Source organism: Desmodus rotundus, chromosome 9 (assembly GCF_022682495.2).
Source record: "Desmodus rotundus isolate HL8 chromosome 9, HLdesRot8A.1, whole genome shotgun sequence".
NCBI lineage: Eukaryota > Metazoa > Chordata > Mammalia > Chiroptera > Phyllostomidae > Desmodus > Desmodus rotundus.
In genome coordinates, this window is record NC_071395.1 from 78,946,076 (window position 1) to 78,968,927 (window position 22,852).

The 22,852-nt window shown below is 44.2% G+C and overlaps 1 protein-coding gene across 3 annotated transcripts; it reads right to left on the reverse strand.

Moving 5' to 3' along the window:
• Positions 1–235: 235 nt before the first annotated feature.
• Positions 236–10,241, reverse strand: CRYBA1 (crystallin beta A1). 3 transcript variants are annotated; one of them, XM_045198870.2, is made up of 6 exons: positions 10,132–10,241; positions 4,803–4,867; positions 3,693–3,811; positions 2,334–2,475; positions 928–1,070; positions 236–516 (listed from the first exon to the last, which is right to left on the reverse strand). In XM_045198870.2, the coding sequence occupies exons 2-6, from the start codon at positions 4,845–4,847 to the stop codon at positions 369–371; spliced, it is 597 nt and encodes a 198-aa protein (XP_045054805.2). In that variant the 5' UTR covers positions 4,848–4,867; positions 10,132–10,241; the 3' UTR covers positions 236–368. The 3 variants fall into 3 exon arrangements, with proteins under 3 accessions (XP_045054805.2, XP_024420871.2, XP_045054806.2); XM_024565103.3 differs by lacking the exon at positions 10,132–10,241 and adding an exon at positions 6,208–6,254; XM_045198871.3 differs by lacking the exons at positions 4,803–4,867; positions 10,132–10,241 and adding an exon at positions 4,126–4,209.
• Between the last annotated feature and the right edge of the window lie 12,611 nt (positions 10,242–22,852).

Below are 22,852 nucleotides of genomic sequence, written 5' to 3' on the forward strand. Positions count from 1 at the left end.
ATAGATAACCAAGATTTTAAATGTTGGCAGAAACATTTACCAAAATTGTGTCTGTCACGGCATAGACTGATAACATTTCCGTTATTGCTTTAATGTTTGAGATGGGGAGTAATTGAGCTTGGGCTGCTAAGTGACTTGCAAAATCACAAAAGGGAATTGGGGGTTTTATTGAAACGTTTCTAAAAATTCTCAGCCACCTAAGTGATTTATATAAAACATGGTAGTTAGTTCAGTCTACAACTTTTCTAAATGACATTTATTGTGGATTTCAGCTAACATTTGGAAGCAGTGTCTGAGAGGAACATAAAAGTCATTCCGGGTTGCTTAGCAAGGTCTCATCCTTGAATTATCTTGGAGCTTTTAATCCACTACTGTTGGATACGACGAATTGATTGAATCAGGGAAGTCTGGGCGTGAGAACCCCATTCTCTCCAGTGTTTATAGTCTCCTCCATGATGGTCACATTCCAAGATGTACTGATAGCCACGGTATCCAGGATACTGGTAGCAAACCCAGCTAGAAAATCCAAAGCACATTGGACTATTAAACTAGTTAGGAACTGGTCAACACCCCAAAACAGCTCTTCAATACCATTGGTATGGTATGCTTTTAGGCTTAGAAAATACAAAAGGCACCATTTGTGAGCATAACATGGCTATAATTAGTTGAAAATTAACCTCGCTTATGAAAAAAGGTGTGAGAGTATAGTCAACACATGGTTCCATAGACTGGGGGACAAAAAACCTGTGACCTTAAGTTGGTATCAATTTGAGATTCAAAATTAATAACTAGATTGTGACAGCCATATCAACGTGATGTTGAGATACGAAATTTGGTAAGATATGACCATTGATACATTAATATCCACAAGGTTTACACCTACAAGAATTACTTTGAAATGTGCTCCAACCCCATGTGTGCACTTACGCCCCAGATGGTATCTTCATGGAGCCAACTTCATTGTTGAACCAACCCATGGCTTGCAAGGAGGGGTAGTCATCACAGATCTCCCACTGGCGTCCAATAAAGTTTTCTTTCTCAAAGATGGTAATCTTGGACTCCTTATGATTCTGTAATTCAGAAATTGTTAAGTTTAGTACTCAATTTTGTAATTATATTTTTCAAAATCAAAACACTCCTGGTTTACAGAATGAAGTACATGATTGCTCATGTAAAAATAGGCAATATGGAGATTTATAAAAAACATTTACCCATAATCCTGTGTAATCCAATTTAATACCATAACATTTAAAATGTACAAATAGCTGATATAATAACTGGAACAACACAAGACGAGTGAAACTATAACAGAAGGAAAAAATTACTTGCAGCACACAGCCAGCCAAGGGATTCACTAATGTGGAAAAAGATCCCACAAATTAATAAGGAAAGTAAGCTCGTGTGTTGCATGGTGTTGGAAATAACCTAAAGTAGGGGGTGTGAACACTACACGAGCATTAGGAAGGCAGAGACTAACGTGTGAAATACAGAAACAGTCAAAACTAGCCCTCTTGATAGAATGTGGGCAAGAGCAATTGATTGGAAAGGGGCAACAGGGAACTTTACGGGGTGTTGGAATTCTATATCTGAGTAGGGTATGGGTGACTGGGTGTACATAGTTTTCAAACTCATGAGAGTATATACTTAGGGAAAACGCAGACTTAAAAAAGAGATGTAAACATATCCAGATAAAGCAGTACACTTTAGAGCTATAACTCTTTAGGTTACTTTCTTTACTACTTGAACTTTGGTAGGATTTCAAACTAAGATGAGTTCATTAACTAAAATGAGACAATCATGTGATACAGAGGAGTATTTGGAAAGGTTGTAGCTCAGCCTCACACTCCCAATATAGGGATCATTTTCAACAAACCTTTGATCACCCTACTTCTGCTTGAACTCTCCAAAGACTTCAGAAGCGTACAACTCTGATGCAAAAATGGATAATGCTTAGTATTAGAAAGCAGGAAGTTATTATGAATCAAAAGTAAGAGACACTGGAAGACTTGCCTATTCAGTTACCCCACTTAATTGAAGGGTTACTTCAGTACTTCCCTGTTTCTGGGTAAAATGTTACACAGATTGAATTTTAACTGGCCAATGACTTAGTTTTTTACAAGGCTGTCTCACTAATTGTACTTTTGAAGATCTGGCCTCTTGAGTATCCACTTCCTGCTACCTATAAATAGGAAGGCCTTTATTTTGACCTTAATGAAACTACCATCTAGTAGAGAAAAATCAAATGGCAGACTTAGACCAGTGTTTTTCTTTTTCTTTTCTTTCTTCCTACCACATTGCCCACATGCACAGAAGTGAAAATTTCAGAGACTCACAGCTGAACAGATGGGGCGGAAGGACATGAGACGTTCAATGTGGTAGGCATTACTACCGCTCCAGGCATCCCAGCGAGGGTATTCTCCTTTCTCCAGGATAAACTGCTGCCCACAGAAGCTGGTATGCTCGTAACCAATCCAGCTGCCAAAGACAATTAGTGGTGTTTGTTCGTGGTGCTCAGAGTCTACCTGGCTTCAGAGAGAAAGCACCTTTGGTTTTAGATGTTAATAGTGGGATAAAATACCAAGCCAATTCCAACAGAGCCGTACAAAGTAATACACTTATCACATGAGGTGGGAAATGAGCCTGTAGCTGCACTAAGCAGGTTCATAAATGTGTTCATTGTTTTGGGATTACCCACGGAAAGGGTCTCCTTCATTGGCTTGACTAATGTGTATTACTAAAGTCAGTCTGAAGCTAAGTTTCCTTTCTCTCCAAGTTACCTTATTCGCTACTTGGAGCTCCAGGTTCAGGACAAAGTGACTGACTATTGCTTTGGCTCCAGCCAAACCTAAGGAAAGGGTTGAATAGGCAGCTGATGGATTTCCAGTCTCTTGTTTCCTTGTCACTTTGTGGATTCCTTTTCTTCCTGTCACATACCTATATCTTATTTATAAAACCCCTCAGATCAATTTTTCACAACCAGTTCTCATTTCCTGACAACACCTTAGAGTAGTACTCCTTTTAAAAGGTCAAAGAGCTCAATTTTGGTGGTGAGCAACTGCTTAGAGCCAAAGAAGGTTTTTCAGGCTGATGATAAAGGCCTCAACCACGCTGCCAGGAGTCAGACGACAAAGAAGTTCTTCCTCACCAATGAGATTAACCACCAGCAAGAAATTCCTGGAAGACTAAATATGAACCAGCATGACTCTCAAGTCCTGTGGTTGAGTTCCTTTTCACACAGAGAAATTAGCTAGTGATGTCTGCTCTGGGCCATGCAGGAGGAGAGAGTAGTTAGAAAGAGGTGGTATCTTGACTGTGTCCTCTATTTTCTGCAGGCAAGAAAAACTCAAGGGTCCTGTGGCTCTTCTAAAGGGAATCCTAAGTAGCAACCTATGGGTTCCAGAAGCACAGATATGATTACTGTCCTTGCCCCAACCCATGATATAAATATTTCTTTAATACCTCCCAAATCTAGTACCAAGTCACTAAGAACCTCATGTTCCTTCTAGCTCTTTGAGTTACTAAATTGCATGTGTGGTGATGTCTTTGGAGGTTACATCAGTAGTGAATCCTCTCTCCCGGAAATGATTAGAATCTGGGAGAACATCTTTCTTTCCCAACCCCCACCTTTATGGTCCCATGTCTGAGGGGACTAGAAATAAGGGGTCTGAGGTTCTGCTGAAGTCCATACTCACGCGCCACATTCCACTTTGAGAGATCGGACATTATCAAAACTGCGCTCAGAGACATTTGGACAGGAGCTGGTGAACTCCATCCTCTTGCCCTGGAAGTTCTCCTGGTCATAGACAGTTATCTGAAATGAGATTGAATGGAAAAAGAGAGCTAGAGTGTGGTACCTCAGGAAGAACAGAGGCCCTGGTTAACAGCTTAGCTTGTGTCTGACCCTGTATTTTCTATCACTAGCTGCAGCCCAGGATGCCTGATGAGCTGTCTTCCAATATAGATAGGGTAGGAGGGGTTTGAATTCGTACCACTGGTTTGTTGGTGGTGTTCCCATGCCCAGGCTATGCACGAGGTGTGGGAGATTAGTTTACAAGATAGGAATGGTCTGCTAGGAAAGATAGCTCGTCCAGTGAACAGACCAGGGACTCAAGGACTCTTACTCACCATGCTTCCTGCAGTCCTGGGGCTGGGATTCTGGGAGTCCCAGGGGCTCCCTATGGATTACTACTTAGCTTCTCCAGCCTCACCTTCTATAGGACCCTAAGGTGTAGACAGAGAGTTGTAATAAACCCCTTCTTATGCCTTGAATTGGGGTTCTTGAACCTGGCTAGAGGACAACTCTCAAAGCTGTGAAATGGTCTCAGAGTTGATCCAACAAAGAGGGAAGAGGCGTTGAGGGAAACCTGAGGATCAGCCACTGCAGGTAGTAGTTACAGCCAAGTTCAGGACAGGAGTCAGAAGACCTGGGTCCTGTTACTTATCTGGGATCTGGTGGCAAATCTCTCTTCATGTCTGGGCTCTAAGTTTCTGCGCGGTATAATCCACTCTGGGCTGCTCAATTTTAAGATAATTTTAGCAGTGCGGAGGAGAGTTGAACTGGAAAAGTAGGTATCATGTCCCATCAATCATAGGGTCCCAGAATCATCCTTCTGTCCAAATGGAACATCCTGAGAGATCCTTCCTGAGAGAGCGTATGGGCCTTGATTGGGCCCTTTCCCTATGAACTGATGTTTTATCGGTCAGTCACTATCCCATGGAAAAGCATGGCCCGAGCTGTGGCAACATCTCACATCCTAACCTGTTAGATTCCTCAATTTTCCATGTGCTGCGGGTGGGCTTACCTTCCATGGCCCCACAGACCCTGTCATGGGGTTGGTTTGAGCCATCTTGCTGGTTGGAAGTGTTTCTGGAAGACAGAACACACAGCAATGACGTGGTCTCTGGGGTGGGAGGTGAGGTGATGGAGCCCAGGGGGAAAAAAGGAGGCTTGAGTCTGATCGACAGACTTTGGTTGGGAGTCTGGCTCTGCCTCTCACTAGCTGAGTCTCTGTTGTCGTCCATCAGTGCAGCTTCTACGTGCAGAGTTATTATAAGGATGAAAAGCAATAAAGCAGGTAAAGCCCTGCACGGGCATGGTGATCTCTTGATAAATGTAACTCTCATCCACTTGCCTGCCTCCAGGTACCCCCTACAGGTGGCAGCATTGCCCCAATCTTACATACCCCAGTATAAAGTCCTTGGCAACCATCTAGTGCAGACCCCTCAGTGTGTGGTCTCACCCTCACCTAGCTCTTCACAGCCCTCGAACTGACCGGCTGTGCATGGCCATGCTACGGTCCCCTCCCTGCTCCTCTGTCTTCTCAACCTACCCAGCTCCTCAGGGCCTTTGCTGCTTTCCCCAGCCTGCAATGACTTGCTTTCTTTCCTGCTTTCTAGCACTCATCACAGTGTTGCTTCGTGTTCCTGTTGACTATGCCCTGGTGAGCATCTGCCCGGCAGGGCCTGGGTCTCCTGAGTGAGTGTTGTAGCACTCAGCAGAGTTCACTGGGGGGTTGGTAGAGTGCAGTTGAAAAAGACCTATTGAAGGAGAGTGAGGAAGAGGAAGAAAAGAGGATAATAAAAGCTAACACTTAACAATGGCTCTGTCTGGGCCAGGCCTAGTCCTAAATGCTCTACAGGCATTAATACATTTAGTTTCCACAATGAGCCTATAGGGTAAGTACTCTCATTATCTCCATTTTACAGATGAGGATACTGAGGCTCATAGAGATTAGATAGATAGAAAAGACAGTGGGAAGAATAAAGAAGAGAAAGATAAGGGGGGGAAGGAGGGAGGAAAGAAGACAGGCAGGTGGAATAGCCACTCATGGCCCTTCCCTCTGACTGGTATCGGGCCCAGGGACTAATGCATGTGAATTCTGTGATATATCCTTCCATTCGGAACCTCTGAATAAGCATTTCCCATCTCCTGCCCCCCATACCTTCTCCCTATGCTCCAGGAGCCTGTCATTTACTGGAGCTGCATGCCTCCTCCCAGCCACGATGGCTAGGGTCATGGTTTATGGCCATATTGGTGACTGCTCTTGGGGCGACAAGAGAAGGCTGCCTCCATGCAGAGTTCCCCACTCTTCTCCAGCCATCCTAGGAGGCTCTGACCACAAGGCATGAAAACTAAGTCCTCTCCTGGGCCCATCTCTGCAAGGGAAAGAAAGGAAGGGCCAGAGCACCCTTCGGGACCTTACTCACCCAGCTCCTGCTGCACAGTCTGGGTCTCCATCTGGTGCCACTTTCTCTGTGGCCCTGCTCTTTATAGCCCTGCAGGCTCACAGCTTCTGGCCCTGTCAGCACTCTTCTCTCCCTCTGCTTTTGTTCTCCCTGATCCCCAGAGCTTTCTTTGGTAGCTCAGCCTGCTGGGCAGGCATCCCTCAGGCCTTTGTTTAAACGAGGGAACCAGAAATCCAGAGAAGCCCCTCTGCTGTGGGTCTGTGGGCAAGGCCGGTGGCTGCAGGCCTCGGCTGCTGTGGGCTTCGTCTCAGAGCAGCTGGGAGGTCAGGACAGGTCTCTGCATGAGTGCTTGTCCCCTGCCCCTCTCCAGATTTCTCACGCCACTCCAGGCCCTTCCTAAGACCCCATGTCCTATCAAACACATGAAAATGCACCTCACTTCCCATATAGGAAACAGCGTTTGTCTTTGTTGTTAAAAAATGTGAAGGATTATTACAATTCTGAACTTCATTAAGAAAAAAATGGGCCCGCCCTGACTGGTGTGGCTAAGCTGGTTGGGCATTGTCTTGCAAAGTGAAAGGTCACCGGTTCGAATCCCTGTCAGGGCACGTACCTGGGTTACCATTTTGGTTCCCACCCCAACTGATTGGTGTTTCTCTCTCACATCGATGTCTCTCTCCCTTCTTTCTCCCTCTCTTCCCCTTTCTCTAAAGATAAATAAATTTTATTTTATTTTTTAATTATATTTTATTGATTATGCTATTACAGTTGTCCCAATTTTTCCCCCTTTGCCCCCTCCACCCAGCAACCCCCAGTCCCTCAGGCAATCCCCCCACCATTGTTCATGTCCATGGGTCATGCGTAGGTTCTTTGGCTACTCTATTTCCTATACTGTACTTTACATGCCCATGGCTATTCTAAATAAATAATTTTTAAAAAATGTTTAAAGAAAAAAATGGTTCACTCTGTTCTTGGGAATCTTTGTCATACTATATTTATATACAAATATCTAAGAGTTAAATCAATTATGGTTGACTAGAAGACATGACTCTCCCTGTAGCTATTTCATTAAGTATTTATTTTCATTTTGCAATTTTCTTTTAAAAATTTGGAGTCAGTAAATCTTTTTAGGTTTTTGACATACTGCTTTAGGTCCTTGGCAGTCTCACAGGCCAAAGGTACTGTACCTATATAGTACTTTAAAACGGGTAAAAATATTTCTCTCTGGCAGTTCAGGGCACTTGGTGAGGGTATTGTAGGGGAGTCGTGGGCTTCCCCAGGAGTCCTGAAGGGGAGGATGTGCTGTTTACGCATCACAGCTAGTGTGAGAAGCAGGGATGGATGCAGTGGGTGGGGTGGGGGTGGGGAGCTTTGAGCCTGGGAGTTGTAAGTTCAAACTCCAGCTCCCCTGTCTGGGTGACTTTGAGAAAACCACTCAGCCTCTCTCAATTCAGAGAAAAAAGATAATATCTGTCTGACACATTATTGGTGTATTATTACTTGTTATCCTACTCTTCTTCTGGTGACAGATAGAAGACCTGATAGTAGTTTGGAGAGAAGAAACTTTTCCCAGTAAAGTTCTTCTAATCCCGCTGCCAATCTCTCTAGCCTGTGACTCAAAGTGTGGAAGAGCCCCCTGTTCTCAGAACCAAAATTCAGGAGGCAAGTTCTGGTATGTACACACAAGTATTTATAGATTTGGGCAGAATATTCCAAAGGCACAGGTCTGATGCCAAGCACAGTGAACCACCCCGGGCCGTTTCTGCAGCTTAATAAATTGGTGCTGTCTGGGTCAACGGCTGGCAAGGGACAGAGTCGCCTTGGGGATGATCACGAGAGGCTCCGGCCGGCTGGTGGCCGTGCAAGGGCTCAAGGCATCAGCTGTCCACGGCTGGTGTTCTTCCTCATTGGCTCTCTTCCTCCACTTAGAACTGGCGTCTTCAGGAAATGCCTATTTGGTCCTTTGTTCATTCGTTCACTCCCCAACCCCTGGACTGGCTTAGATTCCCCTGCAATGAGCTATCCTGGAACCCTGCGCTTCGCCAGTTATCACATGGGTCATGCTGCAGAAATTACTTAAGAAACTAGAAATATTGGGTTCCGAGGAGGGGAATTGAGGCAGTTGGGGCTCAGGAATAGAATAAAATTTTTCACTATATATTTTTCTGTACTTTTTTGAGTTTTGAACAACATAAACATTTTATATCAAAATAAAGTTACTTTTGAAAATAAAGAAACCGATTGCTTAATTATCTGCTTCTTTCGCTAGACTTCACGCTGTGAGGGCAGGGGCTTCATCTGTCTTGTTCATCATTATATCTTCAGCTCTGGGCATAACTCCTGGCTCAATAAATATGTTTTGAATAAATTAATGACATCCTGGGATGGGGTTTTGTGACTCTGTGGACACTTGATATAGTCCTTACTTACCCTCGCCACACTGATCTGCTTGCGTTGTGTGTGTTGTGTCTGTGCTTCTTATACTCTCAGCATTTTAATTTGGGAGCTCTACCCCCCGCTGGAGAGCTGGTACAGTGAAGACTGATTGAGCCAGTTTTTTGTTTTTGCCGAAAAGTAAAGTTTTTCTATGTTTGATTGCAAAGCTCAAACACATATGCCCAAACTATTGTGTGTTTGTGAGGGGGGGTGGGTCAGTGTTATTGCGCAAACAATCTACCAATATCCATCGAATATTCCCAGTCATAAGCAGCCCCAGCCTGTCTTTCCTCCACTTTCCTAATCGCCTTAAGTCTGTGGAAGTTGGAAAAAGGTGACCGGATCTCCAATGCTAACCATCGTGCTTCTCAGATATTACCTCCATATGATTTGTAACCAAGTTCTAGAGGACTCCCCCTCTGAATTGTCTGCAACGGGTGCTTCACTTGCTCCATGTTGGTTACCTCCAGCCCCCCCCCACCGCTTCCCAGGAAAGTCGGGTTGCAGCAACTCCAGGAGTGGGAATGGGGGGAACGACCAGCTCGTTGTAATCCCTTCTCCCAAGCTGGGTTTGGGTCTCCCCTGTTCACCCATAATAACAGTAACTACAGCTTACTGAGCGCTTACCGTGAACCACACAGGAGTTCCTTTATCCTCACAACAATGCCACGAAGTGCAGTGGGTCATTCCTACACCCATTTTAAGGATGAGTTAATTGAGGTTCTGAGTGGCCAAGATCTGGGCCAGGAAACCAGCCGAGCAGGGACTTGAATGCATGTCTATCTGACTCAAAGCCCGCATTCTTTCCTCTGGGCAACCCTGTCTCTCTGGCACAAGGTAGGACAATAATATCTCCCTGGCCCACTGACTAGGGCTACATGCTAAGCATGGTAAATGCTCAGTAGAATTTTATGGATGGCTTGAATGCCCTGGCCTTGCCTCTGGGCCCAGGGAGCCTCACAGGATGGGGCCCAGTGCGGGAGAGTGAGGTCACGGGGCCAGCGCAGACCCTGGACTCAGCACTTTGTGGCAAGAACATAATGAGGCTGACCAGGCGGCTGAGCAGCACTTCTGTTGTTTGGGAATAAGCAGGACGGGTACAAAGCAAAGGGCCGGGTCAGCATTCAGCCAGCACCTACCTCCCCCATGAGGAACTGCTCCTGGGGGATCTTTATGGCCCTGTCCCTTGCTACCCCTTTAAGCAACGGCAGAGCCAGGGTGTGAGGGACCTGAGAAGGCACAAGCTCTGGGAGAGAACTTGGGAGGCACCTTGAGCCTCCAGTCCTTTCTGAGCCCGGTCTGCAGTCATCCATTCTCTGCTTCCAGGCGCAGACGGGTGCCCACCTGCTCGGGATGCTGTTGTCCTAGGGCCCAGCCCCCTAGCCTGCTTCCCTTGCATATAAGTGGCTTGAGGGCCTTTCAACTCAATTCAGTCTAACTGAATCTCTGGATACTGCATTTCCTCTCAACTGGAACTCGATGAAACTGTTAGAAAAAATAGATACTTACCCTACTGGGTGATGTTCAGCTTTCTCGCTTCACTACAGCGGAGCAGTCCAACTCTGTATCTCATTTAGAGTGAATTCCAGATAAGCAATGGATAGTTTGTAGCATAAGTAGGTTCCAAACATTTTTTATACTAAAAAATTATTTGGCACTCTGCGTTTTATCTGCCAACCCTAGTCTCCTCCCACCTTTGTCTAGAGCACCCTGTGATGCCCCTCTGCCAATCTGCTTCTCTTCTGTCCTCTGTGAAAAGTAGCCATCCTCAGAAAGCCTTCGCTGGCATACCCAGGCCCACCGGCCATCCGCCCCCACCCCCCCCCCCCCGATGTAAAACAAAGTGGAGAATAGAAGAGAATCAGTAAGTTTTAAAGTGTTTTTCCAAATCTTATTTAATCCTCCCAAATCCTATAAGATATGCTTAATTAACCCTATTTTACAGGAGAAAAACGACTCAGAGAGCTTATGTTACTTACCCAAGGTCACACAGCTAGGAAGTAGAAGAGCCAGATGTCAAACTCAATTCTCTTTGGTACCAAAATCTGTATTCTTTACTATGCTGCTTGTAGGACTCCCTTACCCTGTGTGAGCAAGCATGACCCACAGGGAGTAGCCATAAAAGTAACTTTATTCTGCTCTGGTTGGTATGGCTCAGTGTATTGAGCGCCCGCTTGCAAACCAAAGGGTAGCTGGTTCGATTCCCAGTCAGGGCACATGTCTGGGTTGCAGGCCAGGTCCCCAATGGGGGGCGCATGATAAGCAACCACACACCGATGTTTCCTTCTCTTTCTCCCTCCCTTCCCCTCTGCCTAAAAATAAATAAATAAATAAAATGTTTTTTTAAAAACCACAAAAGTAACTTTATTCTCATCTCCTCGGCCCCTTTTCTGTTTTTGGTGGGACTAGTTTGTCTCCCTTGCCCTAGAGGTAAACTTGGGCACCCCTATGATATTTTTTTTCTGGCTGCTTTTAGGTAATAAAAGTGGATGGTTATTTTAAATCACAAAGGTCAGCCTCGATTTTCAATTAGTATGTTTAGTCCATTGTAGTAACCAAAACTTTCATCTCCATTCAAAGGGAAGTCCTCTCCCTGCTACCCCAGGTAGGACCTGTGTTAGACGGAAAACCTGCACCCAGGACCCGTGCATTCTTTCCCCTTTCTCCTGCTTACTCACTGGTTTCTGGTCCTTCCAGGGCTGGAGGGAACGAGAGAGGAAGAGAGCAGCACACTTCCTACTTGATGGTCCCATGGTGAGATGGCTTCACACTACCTGGCTACACTTCAAAGCTGCCTGTCTTGTGGGCATTTCCTGGTTCTTGGGAGAGCCCCACCTGCAGTAAACTCGCCCTAAGTCTATGCATCTTCCCTATGGCTACTGTTCCTTCTACAGCCCCTAGGTACCTGGTGGTCTGCTTCTAGCTTCACTCTGCTGAGGGTGCATCAACCCACCTTAGTGGACTAAATCGGCTCCAGCCCCATTCCAACTCCTTCTGAGGCATGACCCACCTCTGGTCCATGGGAAACACTCACATGTACTTTGCCAGGGCAAATTCTGGTGTATAGACTGATTTTTACTCAGCCTCCTCTACTTTGCCTCATCCCTCAGCGGTTGCCCAGAGAACTCCCGACCGTTGGATTTCTAACTGTTGGGGGCACGCAGCAATCTTTCCAAGTGGGCCCCTTGGAGCCTTCTCCTTTGCCTTGTGGTGGAACTCTTTCACTCCTTTCCCTGAAGTGTGTGGGGCTCATGTCACAGCTTTCTTCCAAAATTCTCTCACAGCCCTCACCGGTGTGGCTCAGTTGGTTGGGTGTCGTTCCACAAACCGAAATGTTGCTGGTTCGATTCCTGGTTAGGGCGCTTGCCAGAGTTGTGGGTTTGGTCTCTGGTTGGGATGCATGCAGAAGGCAAACCTGTCGATGTCTCTCTCTCATACTGATGTTTCTCTCCTTCCCTTTCTCCCTCCCTTCCCCTCTCTAAAATCAAAAAATAAAAATTAAATTTAAAAAATTCCCTTTACAGTGCTGTTTCTGACCTCTCCAACTCCTTACATTGTTAGGGTAAGAAGGGAGGGTTTGGAGCCACCAAATCAGTTCTTAACACCTCTTTTGAAATGTCTGCATAGTGGCCTGTCACAAAGCTCACTTTGCTTTCTTTTCTTTTTCTTTATTGTTTTCTATCACAGTTGTCCAAATTTCCCCCCATTGCTCTCCCCTGCCCCTCCCTCCACCCCCAACCTCGGCAGCCAGAGTCACTCCCCACCCTGCAGTCCATGTCCATGGGTCTTTATACTTGTTCTTTAACTAGACCCTTCCCCTTCTTTCCTCCCTTATCCCCCTCTCACTTTGGTTTCTAATATCTAGCACTTTAATGCCTCAGCCAAAATTCCACGTTCACATCCTGTTACATACGCGTGTTACTCCACTGCTGTCTTCATGCCGCTCACCCGCCCATACTCCCTTTACTCCCAGCAGGAGACCTTACATCCTGTTTCATCTTGCATGCATTTCCTCAACTTCCTGCCCCTGGAACCTGCAGTACCTGCAGCACTATCTATTTCCACACCACCCTCACCTCTTCACCTCTGTTCTCAGATGTTTACCACTTCCTGTCCTGGATAACAAACGCTTCCACCTTCCTGGGAACGTCATTTAACCAATTAACATCCTCTTGTCTATAGTACTTTTCAAAAGTAACCCCTATATTTTATTATAAAAGTACATGTAACTTAAGAAATCATATACTCATAAATGATGTATAAAAATATTTTTTACAAACCCAGCAGTGCCACCTACCCAGAGGTTACTATTTTCAATTATTTTAGCTTTTCTTCTGGTTTCCATTGATTTTAGACATTAGGTACTGATTTCCTATCTTAGCAGATAGGATTCTAGCTCTCTTTCCTTCCCCACCCTCTTGTAGGTATATTACAGCTTTTGCTTAAATCTCTACTCAGTGAATCTGTTTCTGTGACTTTGTAAATATTGTTTACATCATGATATTTCCTTTCTTGATCCATGTTTTGCTTTTCCAGGGGCAGGAAGTTGCCTAGTTTTTTCATAGGTTCAGTTCTTCAGCACCTAATTAAATACCTTTAATGCCACATTTTACACGCTCTTTGAGGTCATCTATCAGGGCATCTATAGCTCCATCTTTTCCCCCTGGAGACCTACCCCTGAAAGCCCCTGTTCTGCTCCAGACTGAAGGAGTTTCTCTCGGTGCTGCTGTACCAGTCTTTCCCAGAGACTTCTCTCGCTGACTTTCTAGGAATTCCTTTTGCTGTGTTCAGAGTTGAATCTGTCTTTCTTGCTCACAGTTTTAGTAAAGTACATTCTCTAATAGCAACCGGGGAAATGGCACATGGAGATACATTTTTAAGGTCAAAATACCTAAAAATGTGTTTTTGTACTGTCACATTTGATTGAAGGTTTGGCTGGGTATAGAGTACTAGTACCTACGATCAGGAAGGCGTTTCTGCTTTGTCTTCTATGTGCAATGTTGCTGTTGAGAAGTGCAATGCCATTTTGATTCCTGATTCTGTGTAGGAGACTTTTTTTTCTTCCTAGAAGGGTGTTTTGTTTTTTTTTTTTTTTCTCCTCGGTTGATCTGAATTTCCTGAGGCTCTGCCTTGGTGAAAATCTTTTTTTCCTTTATTTCTCTGGCCATTTGGCAGACTCTTTCAACCTCAGGAAAGACATGTCCTTCAATTCTTGGAAATGTTCTTGTATTATTTCTTTGATCATGTTTTACCTCTGTTTAATGTCTCTTTTTCTGCAACTTCTATTGATTGGATGTTGGACCTGCTGAATTGATACTCTAGTGTTATATTTGTCTTCTACTTTTATGTCTCCTTGTCTCTTCGTTCTAACATTTAGGACATTTCCTTGGTGTTATTTTTTAATTCTGTACTAGTGTGCTATCGCTGCTATAGCAAATTCCCACAAATACAATGGCTTAACCAGCACAAATGTATGGTCTTACAGTTCTGGAGATGGGGTTACCTTCCTTCTGGAGGCCCTAGGGGAGAATCTGTTCCTTTGCCTTTTCCAGCTCGAAGAGGCTGCCTGCATTTCCTGGCCCCTGACCCCAGCCTCTAGCTCCAAAGTCAGCAGGTAAACATTTTCAAATCTCTCTCCCTCTGACTCTGATCCCCCTGCCTGCTTCCCTCATAAGGACCCTTATTTACACACCTAGATAATCCAGCGTAATCTCCCCATCTCAAATTCCTTAATCCTATCTGCGAAGTCCCTTTGTCACTGAAAGATCATAGTCACAGGTTCTGGGGAGTAGAATGAGCGCATCTTTGGAGGCCGTTAGCCTGTCCACCACAGCTCTTCTACCACATTTGTTATTTTAATGTCCCAGAGCCCATTTTTCTTCTCTCCGATTGCTTCGTTTTTAAAGCATCCTGTTCTTGTTTCATAGATGCAGTATTTTCTTTTATCTCTCTGAGAATATCTTTGTTTCTTTGACGTTTTCTTATCTCCATATATTATCTCTAATCCTTTTGGGGTCCTTTACTTTTGTCTGTTCATTTTGATTTTTTAAAATGTTAGAGTCATGGCCTGGCTGGTGTGGCTCAATGGATTGAGTGCCAGCCTGCGAATCAAAAAGTTGTCGGTTTGAGTCCCAGTCAGGGCACATGCCTGGGTTGTGGGCCAGGTCCCCACCTGGGGGTGTGAGAGAGGCATCCGATCCATGTTTCTCTTCAAACATCGGTGTGTCTCTCCCTACCTTTCTCCCTCTCATCCCCTCTCTGAAAATAAATAAATAAAGTCTTTAAAATATTGGAGTCTTTTCTCTAATGTGGTATGATTTGTGAATGTCTTTTCATATTGAATAACAAGCTGATGGAAAACACTGATCTGAAGTTCTGGATGCCTGGGCGAAGATTGTCAATTAATGGGTTTCATTATTGGAATGGATGATAATGGATGGTCAATCAGCTTTTTTGTTGGTTAACCACAGCTCTCTGCTGCTCTTCCTCAATCTTCTTAGTCCGTTCCTTTTTCTCCTCCTGTTCCTTCCGTGTAGGTCTTCCTCAGGCTCTGTGCTTAGCCTCTCTCCTCTTCTCATCCTATACTCTCCTTCGGTAATCTCATCTACTCCCAAGACTTCAACAGGCGCTTTACGCTGCTGACTCATAAATCCATAATTCAAATTCAGACATCTCTCTTTGTATTAGCTCCCTAGGGCTACTGTCCAGATTACCACAAATCTGACTTAAAACAACAAAAATGTATTCTCTCACAGTTCTCTAGGCCAGAAGTCTCAATCATGGTGTTGATTCCTTCTGAGGCAGAAACTGTCCCGTGCCTGTGTCACAGCTTTTGGGAGTTGGCAGCGATTCTTAGCATTCCTTGGCTCATTGATGCATCACTCTAGTATCTGCCTCTGTCTTCACGTGGTGCTCTCCTCTACGTGTCTGTGTCTTCACGTGGCCTTCTGATAAGAACGCCAACCACGGGATTTAGGGCCCACTGTAATACAGTATGAGCTCATCTAAATTTACCTAATGTCATCGGCAATGGCCCTATTTCCTAAAAAGACCACATTCTAAAGTCCAGGAGGGCATGAATTTTAGGGGGATGCTATTCACTATTTAACTCTAGGTTCAAGTATGCAGCTACCTCCTGGGCATCTCCAGTTAGATGGCTTCCAAAAGAGTCCCCAAACCCAACATAATAATTAAGCTGTTTAGATTCTCTCTACTGTCACCCCTACCCTCAACTCGACCTTCCTTTGATTTTCCCTGACTCAAAAATGGCACCATCATACACCTAGTTACCCAAGCCAGAAATCTCGGAATCAATCTTGACTCCTCTCTCTTTCTCGCCGTCACATCCAACCTTTGGCCAAATCTTGCTAATTCTGCCTTCGTAATAGTTTGTACCCACTTCTCCATCCATTGTATCCGTTACTATAAGTTTGTCTGCCAGTAATAGGAAACCTAATGTAAACTGGCTGAGACAATGAGAAAATCATTTAGTTCACTTAACAGACAGCAATAATGCAGTGAGGTAAGCTTCAGGCTTAGTTGATTCAGTGATGTTTCAACGACCTGGGTTTTTTCCATCTCTGCTCTACTGACTTTAGTATTCGCTTCATTTTAAGCCCGGTTGCTTTCATGATCGTTGGATGTTTTCCAGTGGCAATCGGGGCAGGGTGCCTCACTGTTCACATCTATCAGCAGAGAAAGAAAGAACGTGGCTTCCTGAGGCTTTCTAAAGAGTTTAGAAAAAACTTTCCCAGTAGCCTCCAATATCCAAACTTCATGTCTTACTGGCCAGAATTAACAAGAGCTAACATTATGTCATATTTGCTTCAGGTTTTTAAAAAGTAAACCTTGCAGATAATTGAAGATTCCTTTGTACTTCCCACTACTCTTACTCCCCTCTCTGGCTCCTGGGAAGCAACCACTATCCTGAAGTTGGTATATATGCTTTCCATCTATGTTTTTATATTTTTACTACACACTTATATAAATATGTATATAGCTTTTTGTAAAAAAAAAAAAAAGTACTTAAATATCTACATGTAAGGATGTGATGATCGCCAGGGTTGATTCGGCTGATCTGGCTGGCTAGGCGGGTGTCCCCTTCCTCCCTCACAGATTCATGCGCGTCCCACCCGAAGCTGCGCGCTCCGCTCGGTCGAAGAGGACGACCTTCCCAACTAGAGGAGAGGATCGGTCTTGGGTCAAGGGTATAGGAGTAGCTGTGCTCCCCCGCTAGAACCTCCAAACAAGCCTTTAAGGCCCATAAATACCTACATGTAAGTTGTATAGATGTATATGTAGAATATATTGTGTATATGACACATAAATTCTGCAAATCACTTTTTTTCTTCAACATTACATAGATTTTAATTTAAATATTTTATTGTTTATGCTCTTTCAGTTGTCCAAATTTTTCCCCCTTTGTCCCCCTCCACCCAGCCTGCCCCCGACTCCCACAGTCAACCCCCACATCGTTGTTCATGTCCATGGGTCCTTCATACATGTTCTTTGACTAATCCCTTCACCTTCTTTCAACCAGCCCCCACCTCTTCCTTATTTTTGAAATCTGTCTATGTTGATAAATGTAGATTATATTCACTCATTTTATGGGCTATAGAATATACTAAAATTTACAGCCTTTATGTCTTCTATTTATCATGATTTTCTGTGCCTTTCTCCTTCGCTCTTGCCTACTGACTAAATTTTTAAATTATCTTTTTTCCCCTCACTGGTTTGAAAAGTATATATTCTGTTTCTTGTATTTTAAAAATTACACTTTAATCATAAATGTATCTAGTTTCTCGATCCTTTCCCATAAGATAAAGATCTTAATTCTGAGCATTCATTCTCATCTTCTGTGTTCCTGTTTGGTTCTTTATTATTTTGTTTTACATTTTTAGTAATCAATATTTATTTAGATTTACCAATTTATTTATTGATTCCTTCTTGCACTTGACTCCTGTCTTCTGAATTTGTCTTAATGGTTACTAAGGTAATCATTTATTAGTTCTTGCACCAAAGTCCTTTTTGTAAATAAAGTTCATTGCAGTGACATTGGTTCATAGGATCATATAGGTTTCAGGTGTACATTTTTATGACACACGATCTATATATTGCGTTGTGTGCCTACCACCCAAAGTCAAATCATCTTCCGTCACTATATAATTGGCCAGCACATTTCCAGAAGTAATAAACTTTCTTAATCTTTGTATGTCTGAAACCCATTTATTTCCCCCTTACTTTTGTATGTAAGTATAACTAGGAACAAAATTCTCAATTGACAGTTATTTCTCTCAGCATTTCGATAATATCATTTCATTGTATTTTGGAAGCTTCATCAATGATGTGAAATCCATTATTCTAATTATTGTTCCTACATAGGTAATTTGTTCTTTTTAGTAAACTTAAAAAAAAAGATTTTTTAAATTTATTTTCAGAGAGAGGGAGAAATAGAGTGAGAGAAATATCAAAGTGTGAGAGAAACATCAATTGGTTGCCTCTTGCACATCCCCAACCAGGGACCTGGCCCACAACCGAGGCATGTGCCCTGACCGGGAATCAAACCAGCGACCTTCGTGTTTGCAGGGCAATGCCCAATCCACTGAGCCAGACCAGTCAGGGCTCTTTTTAGTAACTTTTAAGGTATTTTATTTATCTTTGATGTTCTGCAATCCACAGGATGTGTTAAATATGGACTTTGTTTTTTAATTCTATTCAGGCCTTATGCTTCTTCAGATGGCAAACATGTTTTTCTTCAGTTCAGGAAACTTCACCATTACTCGGTTTTGTACCGCCTCTCTCTTTCCTCATTGTTACTTTCCCTCTCTGAGCTCCTATGTGGAGCCTCTCATTCTATACACCGTGTCTTCTATTCTCTGTTCCTTATTTTCTATCTCATCTTCTTGTACCACATTTTGAATGATTTCCTTATATTTGTCTTTCACTTAATTAATTCACTCAATAGCAGGATCTAGTTAACTGTTTAATCAATCTATTAAATTCTGTTTATAATACCTAAACATCTACAAGTTTTTAATTTCTAGAATATCTCTTTGCTCTTTTGCAGCCCCATCCTTCCTCTCATAATATCTCACTTATCATATAGACTCTATTTCTTCCTTTATGCATTTGAACACTTTAAACATATTTATTTTTCATTAGCTTTCATGTTTCATGAGTTGAAACATTTTTTCAGATTGTCCTTTTATCTACAGATCTTGGGGTAGAAATTCTATCATTCATTGTACCTGCCATCTCTCCATCGTGACATTGGCTGCTTTATTTGTTTGTCTTTTCCAGGTGGCAGAGTCTTGCTCATTTTCTAGGCTTTGGAGGAATTCCTATAGGGGATTTTGTGTTTCTCTATGCTAGTACTATATGAATTTCACTGCTTCCAGACAATTTTTGCTAATTTCTTGGACTGAGGTTTTCAAACAGCAAGTATAGCCCTCTGATCAGCACAGTGTTAGGTTTCTGATTTTTCCACCCACAGACTCCAGGCAGATACTGAGTTCTCTCGCTGTGCTCCACGGCCCAATAGTGCAGTTTTTCTAGAACCTGTTTTATCTACAAGATAGCCCTTCTGTTCTTGGCTTTGAGCAGGAAACCTGGTCCACGATCATTGGCTTGAGGTCACATCTCCCATCCCCAGAGGGGCATTCAATTCCTGATTCTGACACCCTGAAGGACTCTGGGCTTCAGTTGGTGATAAGTGAGGTCTGAGTGTATTCTGTGACTCATCACGAGGGACCTATTAAGAGTTTTTTAGGTGATCTTTTTATTGAAATCTAACACACTTGTAGAAAAGTGTGCAAATCATGAGTGAACAGTTTTATAAGTTTTTATAAAGTGCACACACTTGTATAACTGCCACCCAGATCAAGATATAGAACTTGCTGGCAGCCCCCGCAGAAGCGTCCTCTTACCCTCTGGAGGTGCAACACTACTCTTCTCCCGAAAGGTCATCGCTAATCCAGTTTCTAACAGCATGAGACTCATTTTGACCATGTTGTTTTTGTACGCATGGAGTCACATGGTATGTTTTGTTCAGGGTCTGGCTTCTTCCTCTCCTCGTTGTGTTTGTGAGACTCTCCCCCGTCACTGTGTGTATGTGTAGTTTATTCACTCATTGCCGTGTGGCATTCTACTCTTCGATAATCCCATGATCTTTTAGTTCGTTCTAGTGCTGAGAGACTCTTGGGTGCTTCCCACTTTGGGGTTATTACAAACGGCATCGCTATGAACATACTTATAATGGTTTGGGTTAAGAGATGTAAGCATTTTGTGGGGAATATGTCTGGGGGTAGAATTGCATGGTCGTTTGTACACCAGTTTTAGCAAACATCGTCAAACAATTTCCCGAAGTAGTCTAATTCACACCCCCACCAACACGTGGAGCACTTTGCGTGTCCCTGGACACACATTAGAAGATTCGGAACCAGAGCGGATCTTGTCCCTCAACTACATGAGACTAAGAATTATTGCTGTTCTTTTTTAAGGAGAATAAATCAAGATTGATGCCATATCTCCTGATTTATACTTTTCATATTTCATGGTATAAAACTATGAAGTATATCAAAATCACTATAGTTTTTTTGAAGTTTTACCACGTGCCAGGTGCTGCTCAGAGGCCGTTTCACCCTCATCCCAACCCTCTGAGGCAGGTGTTGGTGTTGCTTCGTGTTCAGGGGAGGCAGCTGCAACCCAGAAAGATGAAATAACTGGCCCAGGGCTCCAGAGCCTGAAGCGGCAGCCTGACCCGAAGCCTGGGCTCTTCACGCTGCACTGCAAATATGCTGTATTCTCATTCCAGACTGTGGGCTCAGCCTTTTTCAAAAACCTATTTCGCAGCCTTCCTAAAGATCTAAAATACAGAGTCACTTACTGCCAGATCTGACTACCTGGGACAGGTGAAATTAGTCCAACTGCAGCTTGAAAAGCATGTCTTTGTATGAGTGGATGAAAAGGAGCGACCTGGAAGGATTCTGCTCCCATAGGTCTTGTTTCCGTTGGGTGTGCCATGAGTTACACCGGCTCAGTGCCAGAACATAGTGGCACCTCAGTGACACTGGCTGAGCAGAATTCAAGAAAAATTCACATTTGTACGGTTGACCAGGGGCTTTTTGAGCAGCAGCTCCTGGCCTCCAATCTCTGACCACCAGGGGGCACACGTCTGTCCCTAGAGAATCCTTATTCCTAGTCTCCCAAAGCCAGTTCCCAGGGGACAGAGTTCGCTGGGTCCCAGGGAGGAAAGGGGCTGTGCTTGAAAATTCTGAATTTAGAAAAATGGCATAAGAATTGGGGTCTTTAGGGTGTGATCTGAGGATCACCAAATCAAAATCACCTAACATTTGCGGTTAAAATGCAGGCTCCAGCTTGTTCACTCTGGACCTATAGAATGAGACTTTTCTGAGGTAGTGCCTGGGAAGTGTATGCCAAACGAAGTTGCTAGGTGGTGTTTTTTAATAACATGACTCTGTAATCAGACTACCTGTGTTCGAATACTGACTTTTTGACGTGTTAACTGGGTGACATTGAACAAGTCAATCAACCGAAGACTCGATATAATCATAATAGGGGATCATTAAAACACGCCTAACTCTTAGAGCTGCCATGCGTGAAAAATGAGAATCTAACCTTAAATTCATTTTGACCACATTGTACTTTATACACACGGAATCCACGCAGAGAGCTTCGCATGGTGCCTGGTTGTATCTTAGCACTGACAAAGCTTAGGACATTATGATTATTATCGAATAATCTCAGGAGGGTGGTGCGATGAGGGGGCAAGAGTACAATATGGGAACTGGAAGAAGACAGGGAACTACGATTGCAGTCTGGGCTTTGCTACCCTCATCAGCTGTGTGTCCTTAGACAAGTCACTTGACTTCTCTGAGACTCTGTTTCTGCACATAAACTGAGGGAGTGGGACTAACTGGTGTGTGAGATCCCTTTCAACATTGATGTCATATGAAAACTTGACAGGATTTGAAGATCCTCCTGAACACACACACACACACACACACACACACTCTGCCTCTGCAGCTCCTGTGTGATTCCTATGTGCTTCCCACAGCTGCTGTGTGTTGTATCACATCCGTTTACACTGCTAATTCTCTTCCCTGCTTGTGAGGAGGGCAGGGCCCTTCTCTTCTTCATCCCAGGGACTCAGAGCCTGGCACACTGCCTACCGCATGGTTCCTGCACAATAATCACTTACATTGGAAAAGTAGAAATATAAAGTGTGACATAAATGAGAGGAATTAGAATAATTTTTATTCCTAGTTGTTCTATGGAGTAGAGAAAAGGGTTAGGCCAGGAACGGCAGGAGGAGCTTAGAGACCTACGGTGGACAGAGAACTGGGTGTGGGGAACGGGAAAAGGAAGAACAGGCTGGAGTGGGAGAGCTTACAATGTGGTTCGCCTACGAGGCTCCTCCTGCAGCCTTGACCTCCTTTTTGTTGTTGTTGTTGATTTGGTTTTCCGTGAGAAGCAGGAATGAGGTCAGTGTCTAGCATAGTAACCTGCACGTGGCAGACTGGGAATCGTGGCATGTGAGAGCTGGAAGGAATCAGAGGCTGCAGGCAGTCCTCTCATTCTTACAACAAAGCAGAAAGCTGGGAAGGCAGGGTCCCGTGTTCAAAACAACACATCAAGTTGCAGTGGAGCGGGGAATGGGGGTCTGCCAGCTTCTACCCCGGGGCCTTGCTTTCTCTGACACTTGTGGGTGAACAGTGATTGCACACGCATGAGAGTGTTTCTGAACTTGCGGTCATGTCTTCATGGGCCTTTTGTTCTGTCCGGCTCTGTGTGTCCAGCTGCCTCCTGCATGACTCCACCTGGATGTCCCCCAGGCGCCTGAAACGCAGACAGCTAAAACCAAGCTCAGGCAGAGTCTCCCACCTCCCTTTTGGTTTCTCTCTCCGCAAATGGTGCCACTGTTGATTATTCCATTGATCAAAATAGACATCTGGGTGCCAGTCTTTTCTCTCACCCAACATCACCACGGCCTGTCAGTCCCACCTCCTGTTCTCTCCCTGTCATCCCTGGTCCCACTGCTGAGGCTTCAGTCCAGGGACCCATCATTTCCAGGCACCCCACAGACCCCTAAGTCTCTCACTATTCTCCACTCAATCTCCAGCCGCCAGCAGCCCGAAGCGTCACTGGCAGGCTGGGGAACATGAAACTGGTCAAATGTTCCTTGAGGTCCTGAGCTCCATACTAAGTGATG